The sequence below is a fragment of the Aspergillus udagawae genome, assembly GCF_001078395.1.
Source record: "Aspergillus udagawae IFM 46973 DNA, scaffold_4, whole genome shotgun sequence".
Taxonomy (NCBI): Eukaryota; Fungi; Ascomycota; class Eurotiomycetes; order Eurotiales; family Aspergillaceae; genus Aspergillus; species Aspergillus udagawae.
Window position 1 is genome coordinate 2,585,341 of NW_025091267.1, and position 17,829 is coordinate 2,603,169.

General features: G+C 51.0%; 6 protein-coding genes across 6 annotated transcripts; 5 read left to right on the forward strand and 1 right to left on the reverse strand.

Moving 5' to 3' along the window:
- Nucleotides 1-496: 496 nt before the first annotated feature.
- On the forward strand, nucleotides 497-4,958 carry Aud_006288 (putative RSC complex subunit (Sth1); the record flags this gene model as incomplete). The annotated part of the gene is made up of 4 exons (XM_043291191.1): nucleotides 497-562; nucleotides 671-872; nucleotides 944-4,665; nucleotides 4,728-4,958. 4 exons carry the CDS (start codon nucleotides 497-499, stop codon nucleotides 4,956-4,958), a joined length of 4,221 nt encoding a protein of 1,406 aa, XP_043147126.1.
- Nucleotides 4,959-6,093: 1,135 nt separating this feature from the next.
- On the forward strand, nucleotides 6,094-7,158 carry yop1 (putative membrane biogenesis protein (Yop1); the record flags this gene model as incomplete). Its single annotated transcript, XM_043291192.1, has 5 exons — nucleotides 6,094-6,147; nucleotides 6,359-6,565; nucleotides 6,799-6,862; nucleotides 6,925-6,982; nucleotides 7,041-7,158. The coding sequence occupies 5 exons, from the start codon at nucleotides 6,094-6,096 to the stop codon at nucleotides 7,156-7,158; spliced, it is 501 nt and encodes a 166-aa protein (XP_043147127.1).
- Nucleotides 7,159-7,795: 637 nt separating this feature from the next.
- On the reverse strand, nucleotides 7,796-8,604 carry Aud_006290 (autophagy-related protein 101; the record flags this gene model as incomplete). Its single annotated transcript, XM_043291193.1, has 3 exons — nucleotides 7,796-7,983; nucleotides 8,052-8,387; nucleotides 8,526-8,604. 3 exons carry the CDS (start codon nucleotides 8,602-8,604, stop codon nucleotides 7,796-7,798), a joined length of 603 nt encoding a protein of 200 aa, XP_043147128.1.
- Nucleotides 8,605-9,501: 897 nt separating this feature from the next.
- On the forward strand, nucleotides 9,502-11,318 carry Aud_006291 (peroxisomal biogenesis factor 3; the record flags this gene model as incomplete). The annotated part of the gene is made up of 4 exons (XM_043291194.1): nucleotides 9,502-9,659; nucleotides 9,763-10,115; nucleotides 10,177-10,573; nucleotides 10,634-11,318. The coding sequence occupies 4 exons, from the start codon at nucleotides 9,502-9,504 to the stop codon at nucleotides 11,316-11,318; spliced, it is 1,593 nt and encodes a 530-aa protein (XP_043147129.1).
- A 1,151-nt stretch (nucleotides 11,319-12,469) lies between these two features.
- Aud_006292 (putative MFS transporter) lies at nucleotides 12,470-14,495 on the forward strand (the record flags this gene model as incomplete). The annotated part of the gene is made up of 10 exons (XM_043291195.1): nucleotides 12,470-12,482; nucleotides 12,569-12,731; nucleotides 12,798-12,955; nucleotides 13,009-13,101; nucleotides 13,169-13,198; nucleotides 13,258-13,614; nucleotides 13,667-13,720; nucleotides 13,775-13,822; nucleotides 13,877-14,194; nucleotides 14,251-14,495. The coding sequence occupies 10 exons, from the start codon at nucleotides 12,470-12,472 to the stop codon at nucleotides 14,493-14,495; spliced, it is 1,479 nt and encodes a 492-aa protein (XP_043147130.1).
- A 1,580-nt stretch (nucleotides 14,496-16,075) lies between these two features.
- Aud_006293 (DNA-directed RNA polymerase I subunit RPA49) lies at nucleotides 16,076-17,707 on the forward strand (the record flags this gene model as incomplete). Its single annotated transcript, XM_043291196.1, has 3 exons — nucleotides 16,076-16,223; nucleotides 16,271-16,611; nucleotides 16,673-17,707. The coding sequence occupies 3 exons, from the start codon at nucleotides 16,076-16,078 to the stop codon at nucleotides 17,705-17,707; spliced, it is 1,524 nt and encodes a 507-aa protein (XP_043147131.1).
- Nucleotides 17,708-17,829: the final 122 nt, after the last annotated feature.

The following is a 17,829-nucleotide window of genomic DNA, read 5'->3' on the forward strand; positions in this document are numbered from 1 at the left end:
TTTCCCCGACCAGCACGGAAAGTCGCGACACTTCCGTCCCCTTCATCTCCATTTCATCCATACAGATCTTCAACGCGCCTTTTTTAACTACCCCCCTTCACTTGAAGTCATTTTTTCCCCTTCCACCATCGTGCTTGAGCCTCCCCCCCACCCTCCTGCTCGCCTTCGCTTTGTCACCTACCGCCCGGTGGTCACCCCGATCCACGCCAAACATCACAAAACCTGTCGCAACTTATTAGATAAAGGTCGCTCTCAGTCGCATTCATCGACAGAAGGAGTTTTCTTTTACTACACATTAGCCAATTCGCGCTTTCGGTCGCTCCACCGTCGCGAATTGTCATTTTCTGTTTCCAGTCCCTTCCCCCTACGTGTTTCTTCACAATTCCGTCGCGGGTCTTGTCGTAGTTCAAGTCGTCCAATACCGTCCTTGTCCTGCTTATGAAGTAAGACATCGACTACGCGCTTGAATATGGCTTCACTCCAGTCAGCGCCCAATATGGCGGCTGGAAACATGAGCCTGCCGCCAAATTTGACGCAGCAGCATATTCAAGAAGTCCTCCAGGTATAGTATTTTCCCCCTTCTCAGGATCGAAAGATACGAATCTTGGTTATTCTTTTATGCCTTTCGATCTTGGATATTCAAATAGGATCGCGTCTAACTTTTTCTTAGAAATTCAAGCAGATGCAGGAACAGGGTGTTCGCCACGACGACCCTGAATACCTCAAAGCTCACAACCTACTTGCTGCTGTCCAGCGACAGCAAGTATACCAAAAGCAAAGGCAGTTCGCGCAGCAGCAACTTCAGGCGCAACATCGTCAACAGCAGTTGAACGGCGCGACTCCGGAGTCTGCAGCTGCAAATGGTATCAATGGTTAGATCGCCCTACAAGCTCTATGCTAAAGCTTTGCTTTCCTCTTTACTGACTTTCCTTTCCCCACTTAGGTCGAAATGGCCCGATCCCCTCGTCAGGTCCCACTCAAGATGCCTCAACGCCGGCTGGCGCTCAATCTCAACCTGCCAATCCTGCTGCTGCTCAGAAGGGTGCACCTGTCGCCAGTGGAAGTTTCTCTGCGGAGCAGCTTACAACTCTCAGAAATCAGATTCTGGCGTTCAAGCTGCTCTCCAAGAACCTCACAATACCACCGCGTGTCCAACAGCAGCTTTTTGCCTCCAAAAAGGCTCAGACTCCTACTCCCTCAGATGGTATCGCGAGCGCAGAGAGTGTCTTAGAAAGCGTGACTCAGGCCAAGTCGGAGCAGCCGACCCCAGATCTAGCGCCACAGTCCAAGGATTTCTATGAAACCTTTCAGTCGCCCTATGAGCTCTTCCCTAAAAGCGTCAGCTTCACTGATCATGCTTCTCGCGCCAACCGCCTGCGCATTCCTGCTCTGATGCCACCCGGCATTGACTTGGAGCAGCTGCGTGAGGACCGTGAGATGATCCTCTACAACAAAATCAATGCGCGAAAGGCTGAGCTCGCTGAGCTTCCTGCAAATCTTGGGGTGTGGGACACGAGCAAGAGTGATACACCCAGCGGTGATGACTCGCTGAAGCTTAAGGCATTGATCGAGTACAAGATGCTTCATCTTCTGCCCAAGCAGAGGCTTTTCCGCAAACAGATTCAGAATGAAATGTTCCACTTTGATAATCTCGGCATGACTGCCAATCGATCTAGCCACCGTCGCATGAAGAAGCAGTCCCTTCGTGAAGCCCGAATCACTGAAAAGTTGGAGAAGCAGCAACGCGATGCCCGCGAGACTCGGGAGAAGAAGAAACAATACGATCAACTACAAGCTATTTTGAACCATGGCGCCGAGTTGCAGAATGCTGCTAATCAGCAGCGCACGCGTATGCAGAAGCTTGGTCGCATGATGCTTCAGCACCACCAGCATATGGAGCGTGAAGAGCAGAAACGTGTCGAACGTACTGCCAAACAACGTCTTCAGGCCCTAAAGGCCAACGATGAAGAGACTTACATGAAGCTTCTGGGACAGGCCAAAGATTCGCGTATCTCTCATCTCCTCAAACAGACCGATGGCTTCCTCAAGCAACTTGCTGCCTCGGTCAGGGAGCAGCAACGCAGCCTAGCTGAACGATATGGGGAGGATGAACAGCTCTTCGAAGAAGAGGATGAAGAGGATATCGGATCCGATGACGACGAAGAGGGCGGCCGACGCAAGATTGACTACTATGCTGTCGCTCACCGTATTAAGGAAGAGGTCACCGAACAGCCTAAGATTCTTGTTGGCGGTACCCTCAAGGAGTACCAGATGAAGGGTCTGCAGTGGATGATTTCGCTCTACAACAACAACCTGAATGGTATTTTGGCGGACGAGATGGGTCTTGGAAAGACTATTCAAACCATCAGCTTGATCACATACATTATTGAGAAGAAGAAGAACAACGGCCCTTTCTTGGTTATCGTGCCCCTCAGCACTCTGACAAACTGGAATCTGGAATTTGAAAAGTGGGCGCCAAGTGTCTCCAGGGTTGTCTACAAGGGTCCCCCCAATGCGCGCAAACAGCAGCAGCAGCAAATCCGCTGGGGTAACTTCCAAGTTCTGTTGACCACATACGAATACATCATCAAGGACCGTCCAATCTTGAGCAAGATCAAGTGGACGCACATGATTGTTGACGAAGGTCACCGTATGAAGAACACCCAATCTAAGCTGAGTAGCACTTTGTCTCAGTACTACACCAGCCGTTATCGTCTGATTTTGACTGGTACCCCCTTGCAAAATAATCTTCCCGAGTTGTGGGCGCTGCTTAACTTCGTCTTGCCAAACATCTTCAAATCGGTCAAATCGTTCGATGAGTGGTTCAACACGCCCTTTGCAAATACTGGAGGTCAGGATCGCATGGAACTCTCCGAAGAAGAACAACTGCTGGTCATCCGTCGTTTGCACAAGGTTCTTCGGCCCTTCCTGCTTAGACGTCTGAAGAAAGATGTCGAGAAGGATCTGCCTGATAAGCAAGAACGTGTCGTCAAATGTCGCTTTTCTGCTCTACAAGCGAGGCTGTATAAACAGCTGGTTACGCACAATAAGATGGTTGTCAGTGACGGCAAAGGAGGCAAGACTGGCATGCGTGGTTTGAGCAACATGCTGATGCAGTTGAGAAAATTGTGCAATCATCCGTTCGTTTTCGAGCCCGTTGAAGATCAAATGAATCCTGGGCGTGGAACCAACGATCTCATTTGGCGAACCGCAGGCAAATTTGAGCTTTTGGATAGGATTCTCCCGAAGTTCAGAGCCACGGGTCACCGCGTCTTGATGTTCTTCCAGATGACTCAGATCATGAACATCATGGAGGATTTCCTTCGCCTTCGGGGTATGAAATACCTTCGTCTTGATGGTTCAACCAAGTCCGATGACCGTTCGGACCTGCTGAAGCTGTTCAATGCGCCCGGCTCGGACTATTTCTGTTTCTTGCTCTCGACGCGCGCCGGTGGTCTCGGTCTCAACCTGCAGACTGCAGACACTGTCATCATCTTCGATTCAGACTGGAATCCTCACCAAGATTTGCAAGCTCAGGATCGTGCTCACCGTATCGGTCAGAAGAACGAGGTTCGCATCTTGCGTCTGATCAGCTCAAATTCGGTTGAAGAGAAGATTCTTGAACGTGCGCAGTTCAAGCTTGACATGGATGGCAAGGTCATTCAGGCTGGAAAGTTTGACAACAAGTCCACAAACGAAGAGCGAGATGCGCTCCTTCGAACGCTACTCGAAACTGCGGAGGCTGCTGACCAGCTTGGTGAGCAAGACGAAATGGACGACGACGACCTGAACGACATCATGGCTCGCTCTGACGAGGAGCTGATTACTTTCCAGCGCATTGACAAGGAACGCCAGAAGACCGATGGTTATGGTCCTGGCCATCGGTATCCGCGTCTGATGGGAGAAGACGAACTCCCGGATATTTATCTTGCCGACGAAAATCCCGTTCAAGAAGAAGTTGACATTGAGGTTACCGGTCGTGGAGCTCGTGAACGCAAAATTACTCGCTATGACGATGGTCTTACCGAAGAACAGTGGCTCATGGCTGTGGATGCCGAGGATGACTCGATCGAGAATGCTATCGCCCGAAAAGAAGCGAGAGTCGAGCGTCGCCGAATCAATAAGGAGAAGCGTCAGAAGAGAGCCATGGGCGTTGTGGAGTCCTCGCCAGAGCCATCGCGTGAGAGCTCCGAGACCCCGCAACCCAAGAAGCGTGGTCGTAGGGGTCCTGCGCCTAAACGCAAGGCAGAGGAGCCCGTTGAGGAAACCCCGCAACCGAAGCGCAAGAGAGGCAGACAACCGAAACCTGTGGAAACCTTGAGTAGCGAGGACCGAGCCACGCTCCAGCGGATTCTCAACACCGCATACCAGGCGCTGATGGATATGGAACAAGAGCTGCCAGCGGATTCATCCGACAGTGAGGATGGGCCGGTTACGCGCTCGATCATCGAGCCATTTATGAAGCCACCTCCTAAATCACAGTATCCCGACTATTACCTGATCATTCAGAACCCAATCGCCATGGAGATGATCAGAAAGAAGATAAACCGCGAGGAATATCAAAATCTGAGGGACTTCCGCAATGACATCCATCTCCTGTGTCAGAATGCGAGGACCTACAATGAAGATGGAAGCATCCTGTTCCAGGATGCCAACGATATTGAAGTAAGCTTATCTTCTGTCATTTTACTTGTTTTTGCCTTCATAGATTTCTGACTGAGAGACAGGCGAAATGTGTCGAGGTGCTGAGAAAAGAAACCGAGGACTACCCACAGTTTGCCGATTTCGACGACTCTCTGTCATCATCTGGCAATGATGTCTCTGTTGCTCCTGCACTGTCTGCAGGGACGCCTGCCGCTGCCACTCCGACGCAACCAAAGTTGAAACTCACGTTCAACAATAGCAACCGGGATAGTGCGGGAATTGTAAATGGCGGCCCTGACTCGGAAGACGCATGATGCCAACCAATGAGGTTAACTTAGGTTTATGACACGGCATTATTGTCTGCTTTTCACGTCCGCTGACGTCGCAAGCGGAGATGTGATTTCCATAGTTTTCCGTCTGATGCTCCCTGCGATTTTTTCCCTTGACATGTATTCCTCTAGCTTCGGATTCTTTTATCTTCATATCCCGCTTCTGGGAGGCGTTTTGTGATCTGGTGGCTCGTATGGACGTTGGTTGATGGCGCAATGCTTCGTTTAAATCAAGACGAGCGACTCGTCTTGTTTATTATCTCCTTTTTCTTATTCTACCCCTTTGTGTTATGCCATATTGAGATGTCTTGAGGGCAGAAATTGTCCTGCTTCAGTGTTTCTCATTTCAGTTTGTTGACCACTTCTGCTCTCTGTAAAGAACAAGGCTCGTCTTGGAACAACTCGAGGCATTTCTGCTGTAATCGACGATCAACGAGGGTTGGTAATAAATGGATATTCCCAATGCTTGACTCGTCTACAATTATTTGTGTTGTGGTAGGTAATCTTCCGATCAGTTGGTCTCACTGCCTAAAAGCAGACACCAAGCAGTAGGTATTCACTGTTAGACCTGCTCACACGAAGAGACCCTGTGACTATGAGGGATTCTCGCCTAGTAACTACCCCAGTCAACAATGGCATTGCACTTAGTTTTGCCCATATGTCTCGTATGCGCTTTGACAATGATACGTCGTAGCACTCTACAGGTGGGTCTTTTCTCCTTGAGATTGCAGGGACATATAAAGCCCTCCGTAGTTTATGAACAGCTTGGGTCATTACTGATCTGGTCTGCAAGGGCTTGCTAGCATACTACAGCATGATACAAGGTGCCTTGTGTAGAGTAAACAAGCTATTCTACCTACCGTGATGCCTCGCACGTCATCTGCCTCTTTGCTTGGACTCGACGTCACCCCAATCACGTGACACACCGCACCGTCATGCACCATTCTGCGTCCTCTTAACCGCCAGCTCGACCCTTTCGAACCTCTTGAGCTGTGATAACATTCTCCCCTTGTTGTCTTCTCTTTACATCTTCATCTTTATATTCGATCCACCTCAGGCAGTCCTTAATACTACCTTTACTACCTTGTACTTAGCATTAAACCATTGAAATCCAGCAGAAATGGCTACTTTCCAGGATCGTGCTCAGCACACCATAGCCCAGCTTGACAAGGAGGTAAGTAGATGGTTATTGTGCGTCAGCTTTGTTAGTGTGTTTGGCGATGATAGACCCAGCACGCCTTTCGACTACTTCTACTCCACACCCTTTGTCCTGTCCTTGCCTTTTCTTTTCTTCAGCGATCTCTCTGTTTAGACAGAAAGTCGAAAATGCAAAGAAATAAAGAAAAGCCACTAACCCTTGATTTGTTCGTGGGGTGATATTATAGCTCTCCAAGTACCCTGTCCTCAACAACCTGGAGCGCCAGACCTCTGTTCCGAAGGTCTATGTCATCCTCGGCCTGGCCGGAATCTACACCTTCCTGGTCTTCTTCAACATCGCTGGCGAGTTCCTCGTCAACTTTGCCGGTTTCCTGATCCCTGGCTACTACTCTCTTAATGCCCTGTTCACCTCTGGCAAGGCAGATGATACTCAGGTGAGTTTTCCCGCTGCCTAGCCCCTGTAATTGATAGACTCAACGATTGCGGCTGACCGTGTTCTGATCGCTACAGTGGTTGACGGTATGTGCTTGTGATCGTGAACCCCAATCCACCTTGGAGGCGGAGACGATCTTTCCGCCGCCTGCTAAGGAACAGCCTAGGCTGTTTTCATAGCACGTGATGCACCATCATCAGCGATTGGAGACTGACTTGACCGTGTGAATCATAGTATTGGGTTGTTTACGCCCTCCTGACTGTTGTTGAGAGTGCCATCAACGCTGCCTACTGGTTCCGTAAGTTCTTGCAATCTGATGCTTTCTTCCAATTATGGAGCTTTTGCTAATTCGTGAAAAAGCCTTCTACTACATCTTCAAGTTCGTCCTCATTCTGTGGATGGCTCTCCCCCAGACCAAGTATGCCCGCCCCGGTAGACGCGATGACATGAAAACCATGCTAACTCGTCATCTGCAGCGGCGCTCAAGTTGTCTTCCACTCTTTCCTCCAGCCTGTGCTGGGCCGCTTCTTCGCTAGCGGATCTACCTCAGCCAACCTCCGTGCTCAGGCCGATGCCGCCTCCAAGTCGCAGTAAATGCATTGCTAAGAATCGGTATTAGCATATAGAGTCTCTCACGGCTTGCCCTTCACAAGCCGCGAAAGAAAACATCGATTCTTGCCTTGTCAGGCCTATGGCCTGCGCGGCGCAATCCGAAAGTCGAGTTGTCGGAGTGAGCGGAGAAGTAGTGGTTTAAGGTATCGGGGTCGACTAGGGAGAGCGGGGCGGTGACATTCTACTTCTTGTTTGCACTTGCCGTGATCGGAGTAGGATGGTGGAGGTTGCTTTTGTTGAAAAAGGACAGGACATGGCTATACTTATCCTTGGATGAAATTTTACCTAACGCGATCATGCCTCTTTGGGTAATTGAGCAGTATCTTTGGCCATTCCTCATACCGGTCCTTTGTTTTCATGCATGCATTCGTAAGGTCCAATGATGCCTTCATGATGGCTTTCGCAAAAATGAGCTTCATGTCGCGATAACGTAGGTGATGTACATTTATATCCGAACGAGCGGCCGCAAAAGAAAAATAAAATCACCAACCGACTCCGCAACTCCAGGCGCGGCGCGACGATCTATTAGGAGAGTCGATCTTGATCCACGCAGGAGCCGTAGACCAGCGGATACCTGCATGGAGATCTGGCGATAAAGAAGCCAAGTCGATGTAGTGTCTCAGTACAAGCCGAACCGATTCTGCCAGCCGTCCGAGCGGGGATTCAGTACGATTCGATAGGGGAAGGGATTGGAGTCGCTGGTGGTGATCGGCGGAATGTGATCTTTATCCCGGTTGACGACCGCGAGGATCTTCAGTGCGGCCTTTTGGAGCATGTTCTCCATCGCCTTGCGGACTTTGGCGCGTTCTGGACGGGGATAATCAGCCTATATGTTCTCTTCCTGTAGCAGGGACATCGGTTTTATAAGTAGATACCTGATTCCGTCCGGGGCGTGGCGATCGTCACATCTAGATTCCACACCTCCCAGCATACCTCTTCCTCTCCCTTGCCCGCTAGGCCGCTGAACCACGCCCCGGAGCGTTTGCGCTTCTTCTCATAGAACTCGACCGCGATGCGACCGCGTACGCCGCTGCCGCCTTCATGGGTGCTGGTAGCGGATGTGTGTTGGCGGACCAGGGCGCTGATGCGGGATTCGATCAGAGTTTCTAGCTCGACATCGTCGATGGCGGGGAGGGTAAAGTCAAGAACGTCGAAGGTTGTCGGTCGAATTGATGGGAAGTAACGGTGGAAGAAGATGAGGTTGAGGATGCCTGGTTGGGATGGAGTGATGTCAGCTGAGCGCTAGGCAGGAGTGTTTTCAGGACAATTGGCGACAACACGACTGCTGTTAATAGAGGATAGGGAACATATATGATAATATGGCAAGCCGATATCAATGATTCACAAACCTTTTAATACATCCCTCACGGTGGTTGTGTCTGCGAAGATCTCCAGGAAGTACTCTGGAGGGGTCCTGCGGGGCTCCATCGTCGCAGGGGTCGTACGGTATCAAGGAGAGATATGTCTTAAGCACTAACCGACACTGCCTTGTTTCTTTGCTGCGAAAGGGAGCAAGCAATAAGCATAAAAATATTAATGAGCCAGGTATGACGGCAAACTATTAAGCCAGTATCACGGAGACCAGTCCCGATTCAATGACCTGGATGTGGGGGAAAGCAGGGCAGGTGGATTGCGGTTTGAGAGGGGGGAAAAGACTAAGGTACCTCTCTAGAGAGATAGGTAGTTATTCGCTGTTGAGACTTTCAGGAACACGATAAGCTCAGGTCGAATGACTTGGAGAGGAAAATAAGCATGATGTAGTCCATGAGAACAGAGTGTTTGCAGACGACCAAGAAGGGATGGAGAAAGATCAACGAGGGACAGTGACATCTATACCCCCAAGGTACAGTTCCAGTCTGTACAGACAATGCAGGCTATCCACGGAGCAGTAGAGGGAGATCCCGGCCGATAGAATGCGGCAACGGACTACTGAAGAATCAGGTACTATAATTGTCTATGGATAGCTGTAGATGTAGAAATTAACTGATTAACTGATGGAGTAATGTAAAGGTATATGAATCTTAATGCAATTATGACCTAGATGAGGATCGTCGGCGACTCATCCATTCTTGACCTGGTCCTCATCCGGGCGCTGTTCACGGTGTCGGCCGTTACTGTTATCTCTCCCACTCACTCTAGCCGAGGCCTGCTCTTCTCTTGGTCTTGGGTTTCCCAACCAACAGCTCCTGTGTCTCTGTTGCTCCAACTTACGACTATTAAGACATCGTTTTGATGACTTTTTCTGCTTCCTTGAAATCTCATGATATGTAATGCATTATTTTGAATGATTTGACTTTCATTGCTCTTCCATCATCTAGCTCTATCATGATTGGAGCTACTAGGCGCTGGTTCCGACGCAATCGCAGAGGTCTCGCGATCGGGGCCGGCGTTATTGGAGCTGGCTATCTCGCGGGACAATATGTGCTGTCGAAGATAACAGAGGCACGGGAGCGGATGAGCAGCGATCGAATCGCCCGGGAAAAGTATGTTGCCTTTTTGAGTTCCTCACGGTCTTTTGGCGAAATGAGATGGACAGAATCCATCCGCTCGCGTGCTCGGCTATGGTGACTGACTGACTCTGTCTAGTTTACGGCGACGCTTTGAACAGAATCAGACGGACTGTACCTATACTGTTCTGGCCCTCTTGCCGACCGCGGCGGAAGATATCCTCGAAGCCCTTCCTGTGGAGCAGTTGACGAAAGAATTGCAGAAGAAGCGGGCGGAGAGATTGGCTCGGCTCCAGGCTGGTGAGGGGACTGTGTCGGACCTGAGCTCGGTGTCACCCAGTGTGGCCGATGATGATCGAAGGAGCCTCTCAAGCTTCCAGAGCGATGGGTTTGTCCGCACAAGTCAATTAGGAGAACCAGGCATCGATGGCGAAGGGCCGGCACGGGTAAAGCGGAACAAGACTCAACTTTGGAGCGAGGTCAAGATCACTTGTACGTCGTCTTTTCTCTTATAAGACTGGCTAAGACGGGCTAGCTAATGTTGGAACTGCAGCTGTCACCAGATCGTTTACTCTCATCTACACCTTATCCTTACTAACCATTTTCACCCGAATCCAACTCAACCTTCTTGGTCGCCGAAATTATCTATCCAGTGTGATCTCCCTGGCTACTCCTCCAGCAAATGCCTCCACGATCAAACTTGAGGATCATGATGACGATGATCTGACTCAGACCCTGGGGAATGATTTTGAGACAAACCGACGATATCTTGCATTCAGCTGGTGGTTGCTCCATCGTGGCTGGAAGGACCTGATGAACGAGGTTCAGGCTGCGGTCACAGATGCGTTTGGCTCTTTGAACCCCCGGGAAGATATTTCCGTGGGGAAGCTGTCGGAATTGACTCTGGACATCCGCAAGAAGGTGGAAGGCAACACTCCGGAGGATAGAAGGTATGCCCAACCACAGTTCCATCATAAGATAAGGTTCCTGCGCTGACTCCCCGGGTATAGAAGCCGAAAATGGCTGTCCTATCTGCTCCCTCCTCGTGAAGAGGAGGAACATTTGTTGGAGGAGTCGGGAGTTGCGGGGGTGACTGAACCCTCGACGTCTCAGTCAGCCTCGACTCTACGACATCTCCTCGATGAGACGGCTGACCTGATTGAATCGCCAACCTTTGGCCGCGTCCTGCAAGCCCTCAACGATGAATGCTTTGACTTACTGATGCAAAATTGCATCAAGGAAGCATTCCAGTCGTCGCCACAAGCGTCAGAAAGCGTACCACAATCATTCACATCGGTTGCCACAGTTGTCCCACAGGTGAAGACAGTGGATCTCAAGACGAAACTCGCGAATGTACTGGCTGTCATGGCACGGCAGGCGCATGTTATTGGCAACGGCACAAATCCGCCCAACATGTATCTTACCGCCATGGATCAGAATGTCCGGAATCTGGAAGCCTTCGCAGCCGTCATCTACAGCTCAAATTTTGACTTCCAGCCGCCAGGCGCGGAGCAGAAAGCGGAACAATTCGCTGCCGAAAGAGATCGCCCTGATACGCCTTCCACCGCCCCGGTGATGGTGGACGAGGAGGATACCCAAGATCTGAACCAAGCTGGTTCAAGCGCAGTAGGTGAGGACAACTCGGCTTTCGAGAAGGCATGGGGCAAGGCAGTGGAGGAGGGGTCGAGCGAGTGAGCTGCTCAATTGTAGAGGACGGCTGCTCGGCTTCTCGACCAATTTATCCCTCACTTAGTCTTCGATGGGTCCTTCTCAGCTTATGTATCTCGCATAGCGTCAATCCTGGAGATTTCAAGCTGTGCTGATTGTATGATTACCGACTGATATCAATCCAGAATCCCTGGCGATGATTTTCAGCTGATTGTCGTTCTTCAATACCCGCGTAGATTGTGCATGTCCACTAGAGTGGCCATCGACAATTCAGTCTTCCCGTTGTCAATGGGCCTAGCATTGCAAGTTGACAGAATGACTCCTTTGCGAGGAGTTTATCTATTACCGCAATACCATCAATGCCCGCCAACCCGATACTATGCGGAGTTGATGCTATTCAATGACCAGATTGGTCAATGACCCAAGCAATGATATCAGGATGGGTGCAATGCAACATCATCTAGTAGAAGCTCCTAGGAACCAAACTATAGTTCTTAAACCATGGTTCATGGAGTTATATCCATGAAAATACTCAATAAACAGTATTCCCATTCTACTTCGTAAGAGCCAGCCTCTCCTGCGGATAGGAATGCGGAGATGCTCCAAAGTCCAAGAAAAAGAAAGCTTGGCCGGGGAAATCTGCGGGGACTCGCTCGGCACTGAGGATTGGAGATTCGTCAATTGACCGACATGCTCGTGTTGCTACTTCTCAGTAGTACTAGTACATAGTAGTCTGTTGATTTGTCTATCAATTGAATTATTACGTGTCGCCTTCGCAAATAATAAGCGCTATCTCCGCATCGGTGCACCTATCGACCCTCCTGGACTCCTTGCTCACTCCTTGGCGTTGGAGTACAGTCACCTCGGCCGTGGCCGATCCCCAAAAGATGTATCGCGTAGGTTGTTCAGCCCCGAAAATCCCATTTTTTGTAGACTAGAATCGGTTAATGGTAGATATGATTTGACAAATAGAAACATCTGAGTCTCTGCTGATTGTCCCTGACTCGGCGCACGGCTGCTGCCCAAGGTCACACCGTGCGTGCTTAGTGAGAAATAAACATGCATTATCTTCTGCGCAGTAGCTGTTTCTTGCTTCTTTTCCCCTTCTGTCGTGTCAGCTTTCGGTATCAGCCTTTTCCAAGAGGTGCGGGAATAATTGCGCCCTGAAATCATTAAATATGGCTTTAAAAAGTGTGTGTCCTTGATAATCTTTCTCTTCGTTTACGAGACATCACTCCCTTGAGAAATAGACTGCTAACCCCTCATCGCATACATAGGCGTCTCCGAAACAGATAATGGCAAAGCCGAGGGCGAGACCTATACTGTGTCCGCAGACCTCCCTCCTCTCACCACGACTACGGAGCGCAAGTTGATGGCCAAGATTGACTGGCATATCGTGCCGTGTCTGTGTGTCATGTACTTGCTCGCATTTCTGGACCGGTATGCAATCAATCCTCAAACACCGAGCTCCGTGCATGAACTGACCTCTATGATGCGCCGTCACAGAGTCAACATCAGCAATGCCGCAATCCTCGGGCTGCAGAAAGATCTAAATATCGAGAATAACAAGTACAACACTGCTTTGACCATCTTCTTCGTACCGTACGTCCTGTTCGAGATTCCCTCCAACATATTGCTGAAGAAGCTGAAGCCCCATGTATGGTGTATGTACTTCGTCTTGATGTGCGATAGGGAACAGACTGCTGACATACCGCAGTATCATTGTGCATGTTCTTATTTGGGTTTGTGACGATCTGTCAAGGATTGGTTTCGAGCTGGGGCGGCTTGATGACTACTCGCTGGTTCCTTGGTATTTATCCCATCACAGAATATAGATATACGTGCCGGTTGAATGAGACCTGACGTATATGAGATAGGCATGTTTGAGACGGGAATGTTCCCTGGGTGTAAGTCTGTTTCCTCAGAGAACAATTGGCCTAGTCAATAACCAATGGCGACGTGGCAGGCTTCTACCTGCTGGGAATGTGGTATAAGCGCAGCGAGGCACAGAAAAGATTCAGCTTCTTCTTTAGCTCCACCACCCTAGCAGGCGCATTCGGTGGTCTTCTCGCCAGTGGTCTTGGCGAAATGGCCGGGCTTCGAGGCTACAATGGCTGGCGATGGGTCTTCATCATCGAAGGCGTCCTCACCTGTGTTGTTTCGCTTGTCTGGTTCTTCGTGCTTCCAGACTTCCCGGAAGACGTCAAGTGGCTGAATGACGAAGAGCGAGAGTTCATCCGTGCGAAGCTTGCAAAGGACGTCGGCGCCGCTGGCAGAGATGTCAAGCTAACCGTGCGTGATGTGCTGGCTGTCTTTAAGGACTGTGAGTATTGCACCAGTCTTCTGGTTTTGCGTTTCGCTAAATATGTTCTTAGATAAGATTTTCATTGGCGGCTTGATGTATTTCGGCCAGATTGTCACGGCATACGGTGAGCTGGACTCGACATGTCTCTTGGATGAGTTCCATTCTTAACAGCGTGCAGGATATGCGTATTTCGCCCCGACCATCATCAGGACTTATGGCTACTCCCGTATGTGTCGTGAAAATCCTGCAAGTATTAGCTCTGCTGACGGTCTGCTACCAGCGATCAAAACCCAACTCTACTCAGTAGCCCCGTGGGCAGCCGCGTTCGGCTTCTCCATGTTGATTGCCACCCTTTCGGATAAGTTCAGGCACCGCTACATTTTTGCTATGATCCCCATGTTGATTGCCATGGGCGGCTTTGGGATCCTGTTGAATGTTCACGGCGTGGCTCACCGGCATGTCCAGTATGGGGCACTCTTCATGGTGACCGGTGGTTGCTACAGCTCAATGGCCGTCGTCGTATGTTGGTACGCCATGAACCTGAGTGGACACCGTCGCCGGGGCGTGGGAACAGCATGGCAGATCGGATTCGGTAACAGTAAGTTGCAATACCCTCGACACGTAAGAGGGGTGATCGCTGACAGCCATAACCAGTTGGTGGTATCATTGCTACCTATTCCTTCCTGAAGAAGGACGCACCCCTTTACCGGAATGGGTATATCATCAGTCTTTCCTTCCTCTGCTTCTCCGCAGCATGCTGTACCGCTTATCTTGCGGCAGTCTGGTACGACAACCGGAAGCGTGATCAGGCCATGGCCAACGGTGCTACCGTTGAGCTTACTACGGAGGAGCAAGAACAGCTGGGTGATCTTGCACCCAATTACCGCTATACCTATTGATATATTCTGAAGGTGTTTGAAGGTAGGGTTAGGGCTTCCTATCAACGCTTGCATGGAGCCACGAAACGTTTTGAATATCTCGTTGGATAGACAAACATTTACGTCATGACATGAACTATACTCTATGATCGATGTCAGTTCGCCAATACACATCCGTAACGGTTTCAGTAAGTGTAGATATACTGAGAGATAGACACAGCAAAAGCAATAGACATGTCTTAACATCTGGTCGAGTACTACCTAGACTAACTGTTGGCGAGGTCCTGCATTCAATGGTAGTTAACAAACAATCCGGCTGACGTAATATAAGCTCGGTAAAGAGAGCCACCTCAGTGCATCCTTGACGAGCCAATCAGAGAGGCCGGACCACTAGCGAGCCCTTAGTGGCATACTCTGCTGAGTCAGCCACAGCGCACACAAAGAGCTTGCTCCGCCGCAGCTCTCCATCCTTCTTGCAACCATCTTCTCATCCTCGCAGCAGTGTGAGTATTGAACCCCCCCCTCACCTTCAAGACTTTCATCTTCAGGCAATTGACTGACCAGCTTCAGTCTCGAACCATCTACGAAGATGAGAGCCAAGTGGAGAAAGAAGCGCGTTCGTCGCCTTAAGCGTAAGAGAAGAAAGATGAGAGCCAGATCGTGAGTTTCCCCCTTCATCACCATCACGAATCAAAGCGATGGGAAATCAATTGGATCTGGCCTGGTGCTAATCCCCTCTGCAGGAAATAAACGTCTCGCCCACTCCATCTCGGTTCTTCATGTTGATGCTCAAGTTGAACGCCGAACATGATATTCCGACGACGTTACGATGATGATTTTTTGTTATGATCGTTCCGTGGTCCAGCCGCTCCAATGGGTACCTGTCTGGTCCGATTTCCTACGAAAAGTTGTTTACGGTTGAATTCCCCCTATTCAAACGTGGTCGAATTCGGAGTCCGCCGTTCAACAGCCTGCTTCCATCCTCCTCGGGCTCACTTCAAACGTTTTCGATATCCTTTTCTCTTGATCAGACAGTGTGGGATACGCATACCCGTGTCCTTATTTTCTCGGAGAGGCGACTGTGTTCGGTGGAGGCTGGAGAGGTCGGTGGGAAAGTTTGAAGAAAAAGTGATTCTTCATTTTTATTCATCCCTGTACTGTCTTTGTTCACCGAACCTTTTTGGGTTTCGCATGAGGACCGGTCAATTGCTCGCTTCTTACTTCAGGTCTTGTTCTCTAGTGAGACCTTGAGCCATGGAGAGGTGTCCCTCGAGAGTTTATTAAAAATGAAATGGCAAAAATTACGATGACAACAAATTCCAATCAGTATCGTAGATCCTAATTGAGAGCTTTGAAATGCGCAGAGCAGTAGTCGTCGCGGTAATAATAATAATGAAGAATAACGGACATGTACCAATTCACCGTGCTCTGGTTCGTGTGTCCAATAACGAGCATCTCCGCCTTTGAGTGCGGAGAACCAAATTTTGGACCCGGCAATTTTTTTCCTTTCGAACATTTCAGTCCAACGTAGCTAAGCTACAACACCACGCCATTCACCAATACCTCTCTTGATTCTCTTTTCTCCTTCCTAAAGGAACAGTATGCCATCTGATAAAGTCGAAAAAAAGCGCAAGCGCGACTCTGATCGCCATGAACGTCCCAGCAAGAAGCCCGCACTCGAGGTTCAGGACCTACCACCTCTGTCAGCCAGTGTAGTAGATGAGCATAGCGAGCTGGCTCCTGTGATAAGTATGAATGATATACATTTGCTGTACAATGCACAATTCGATTGACAGGTTGCACAGTCACCACCCCCGGCGTCAACGCCCCACGCAACCTCCGTTTTACGCCGTACCTCAAAGCCCGCGCAAATTCTTCGTCATCGGCAAATCGCAGCAAGGGGATTGTTTCGTCGGAGCTCCTGCTGCAATCCTCCGAGCACCCCAAGCTGGACTTTGTGGGCCGCGAGGCGGAGGAGGACGCTGACTCCCAGCTTAAGCACTACGTTGCCGTGGTGGACCCGGAAAAGAAGACCTGGCAGCTTATCGAGGTGCGCAAGTTGACGGTGCGAGGAGCCGTGAGGAGGATGAAGCCCCTGATAGAGGAGGATGAGGAGAGCAGCGAGGAGGAGGAAGTGGTATGCTCTCTGCTTTTGTGTACAGCTGCTCGACTCTTTTGGCTGATGCTGACTGCGATAGAAAAACATGCGCACGCAACGCACCGAACTCACCAACACCTTCGGCACGAAACAATCACGCAAGGCGGCGCAGTCCATGACCGAGAACGCACAGCTGTCCAACGCGCCCGCGGGTGCCGCCAACGCCGCCGAGTCGGCCATCCTCTCATCCATGCCCGCCGACGCCGCGGCCGACATCGCGTCCAAGGCAGCCGCCGTGCAGGCGCAGGTGCAAGCCAACAAGCCCATCCCGCAGGCCAACCTGGACGCGACGCACCCGGCTGACGTCTACCCGATCGACGTGCTCGTCCCCAACGGGCTGGCCACCCTCCGCCAGCTCCCCGGCGTCAAGGAGTGGGCCGACACCGTCTCCGCCGGCCTCCCCGTGGCCACGACCTCACGCTACGTCTCCCGCCGCGTCGAGGCGGTCGTCAAGTCCGGCAATACCACCCACCTCCAGCTCCTCCGCTTCATCCTTCTCCTGCTCGAGTTTTCACGCTCCCTGCGCTCCGGCCGAGACCCCAAGTCGTCCGCCGGACCAGGCAGCAAGCGCCTCCCGCCCCGCGAGGAACTGCGCCGCATCCTCTCTTCGGCCTCGGGCAACCCCGCCTCTACCAGCAAGCAGCAGCAGACTACAAGCCAGTCCGACGCCGGCACCCTCCCGGACCCCGTCATCGACGCCATCCGCCGCAAGTTCGCCCCCCAGGGCTCCCACCTCACCAAGAACGACCTCACCTTCCTGCACACTACCATCTGCGCTCTGTCGCTGCACATCCCTCCGCAGCCCGCCAAGGACGGCGGCGCCAGCTCCCTGGGCGGCAACTCGCCCAACGAGCTGGCCACCGACCCCGCCGACCTGCGCGACGACCTGAGGCTCGAGAGCGCCACCATCCTGCAGTACTTCCGCGAACTGGGCTGCCGCGTCGATAAGCCACGTGAGAGCGAGTTCGCGAAATGGAATATCAAGGGCGGCAAGGCCGAGGCGGCCGCGAGACGGATTGCCCGTCTCAAGGTTCCTGTGGAGTTTCCCAAGGTGAGCCGCGGTGGAAGGAGATGATTGTCTGTCCTTGTGGGTTTTTTTTCCCTTGTCAGATGTGAAAAATGATAACTAGAAAAGTTGGGTTTTGGATTGCCTGTCTCCCGCAATTCTGCGCTTGTCTCATGGTGTCATGGCGTTGG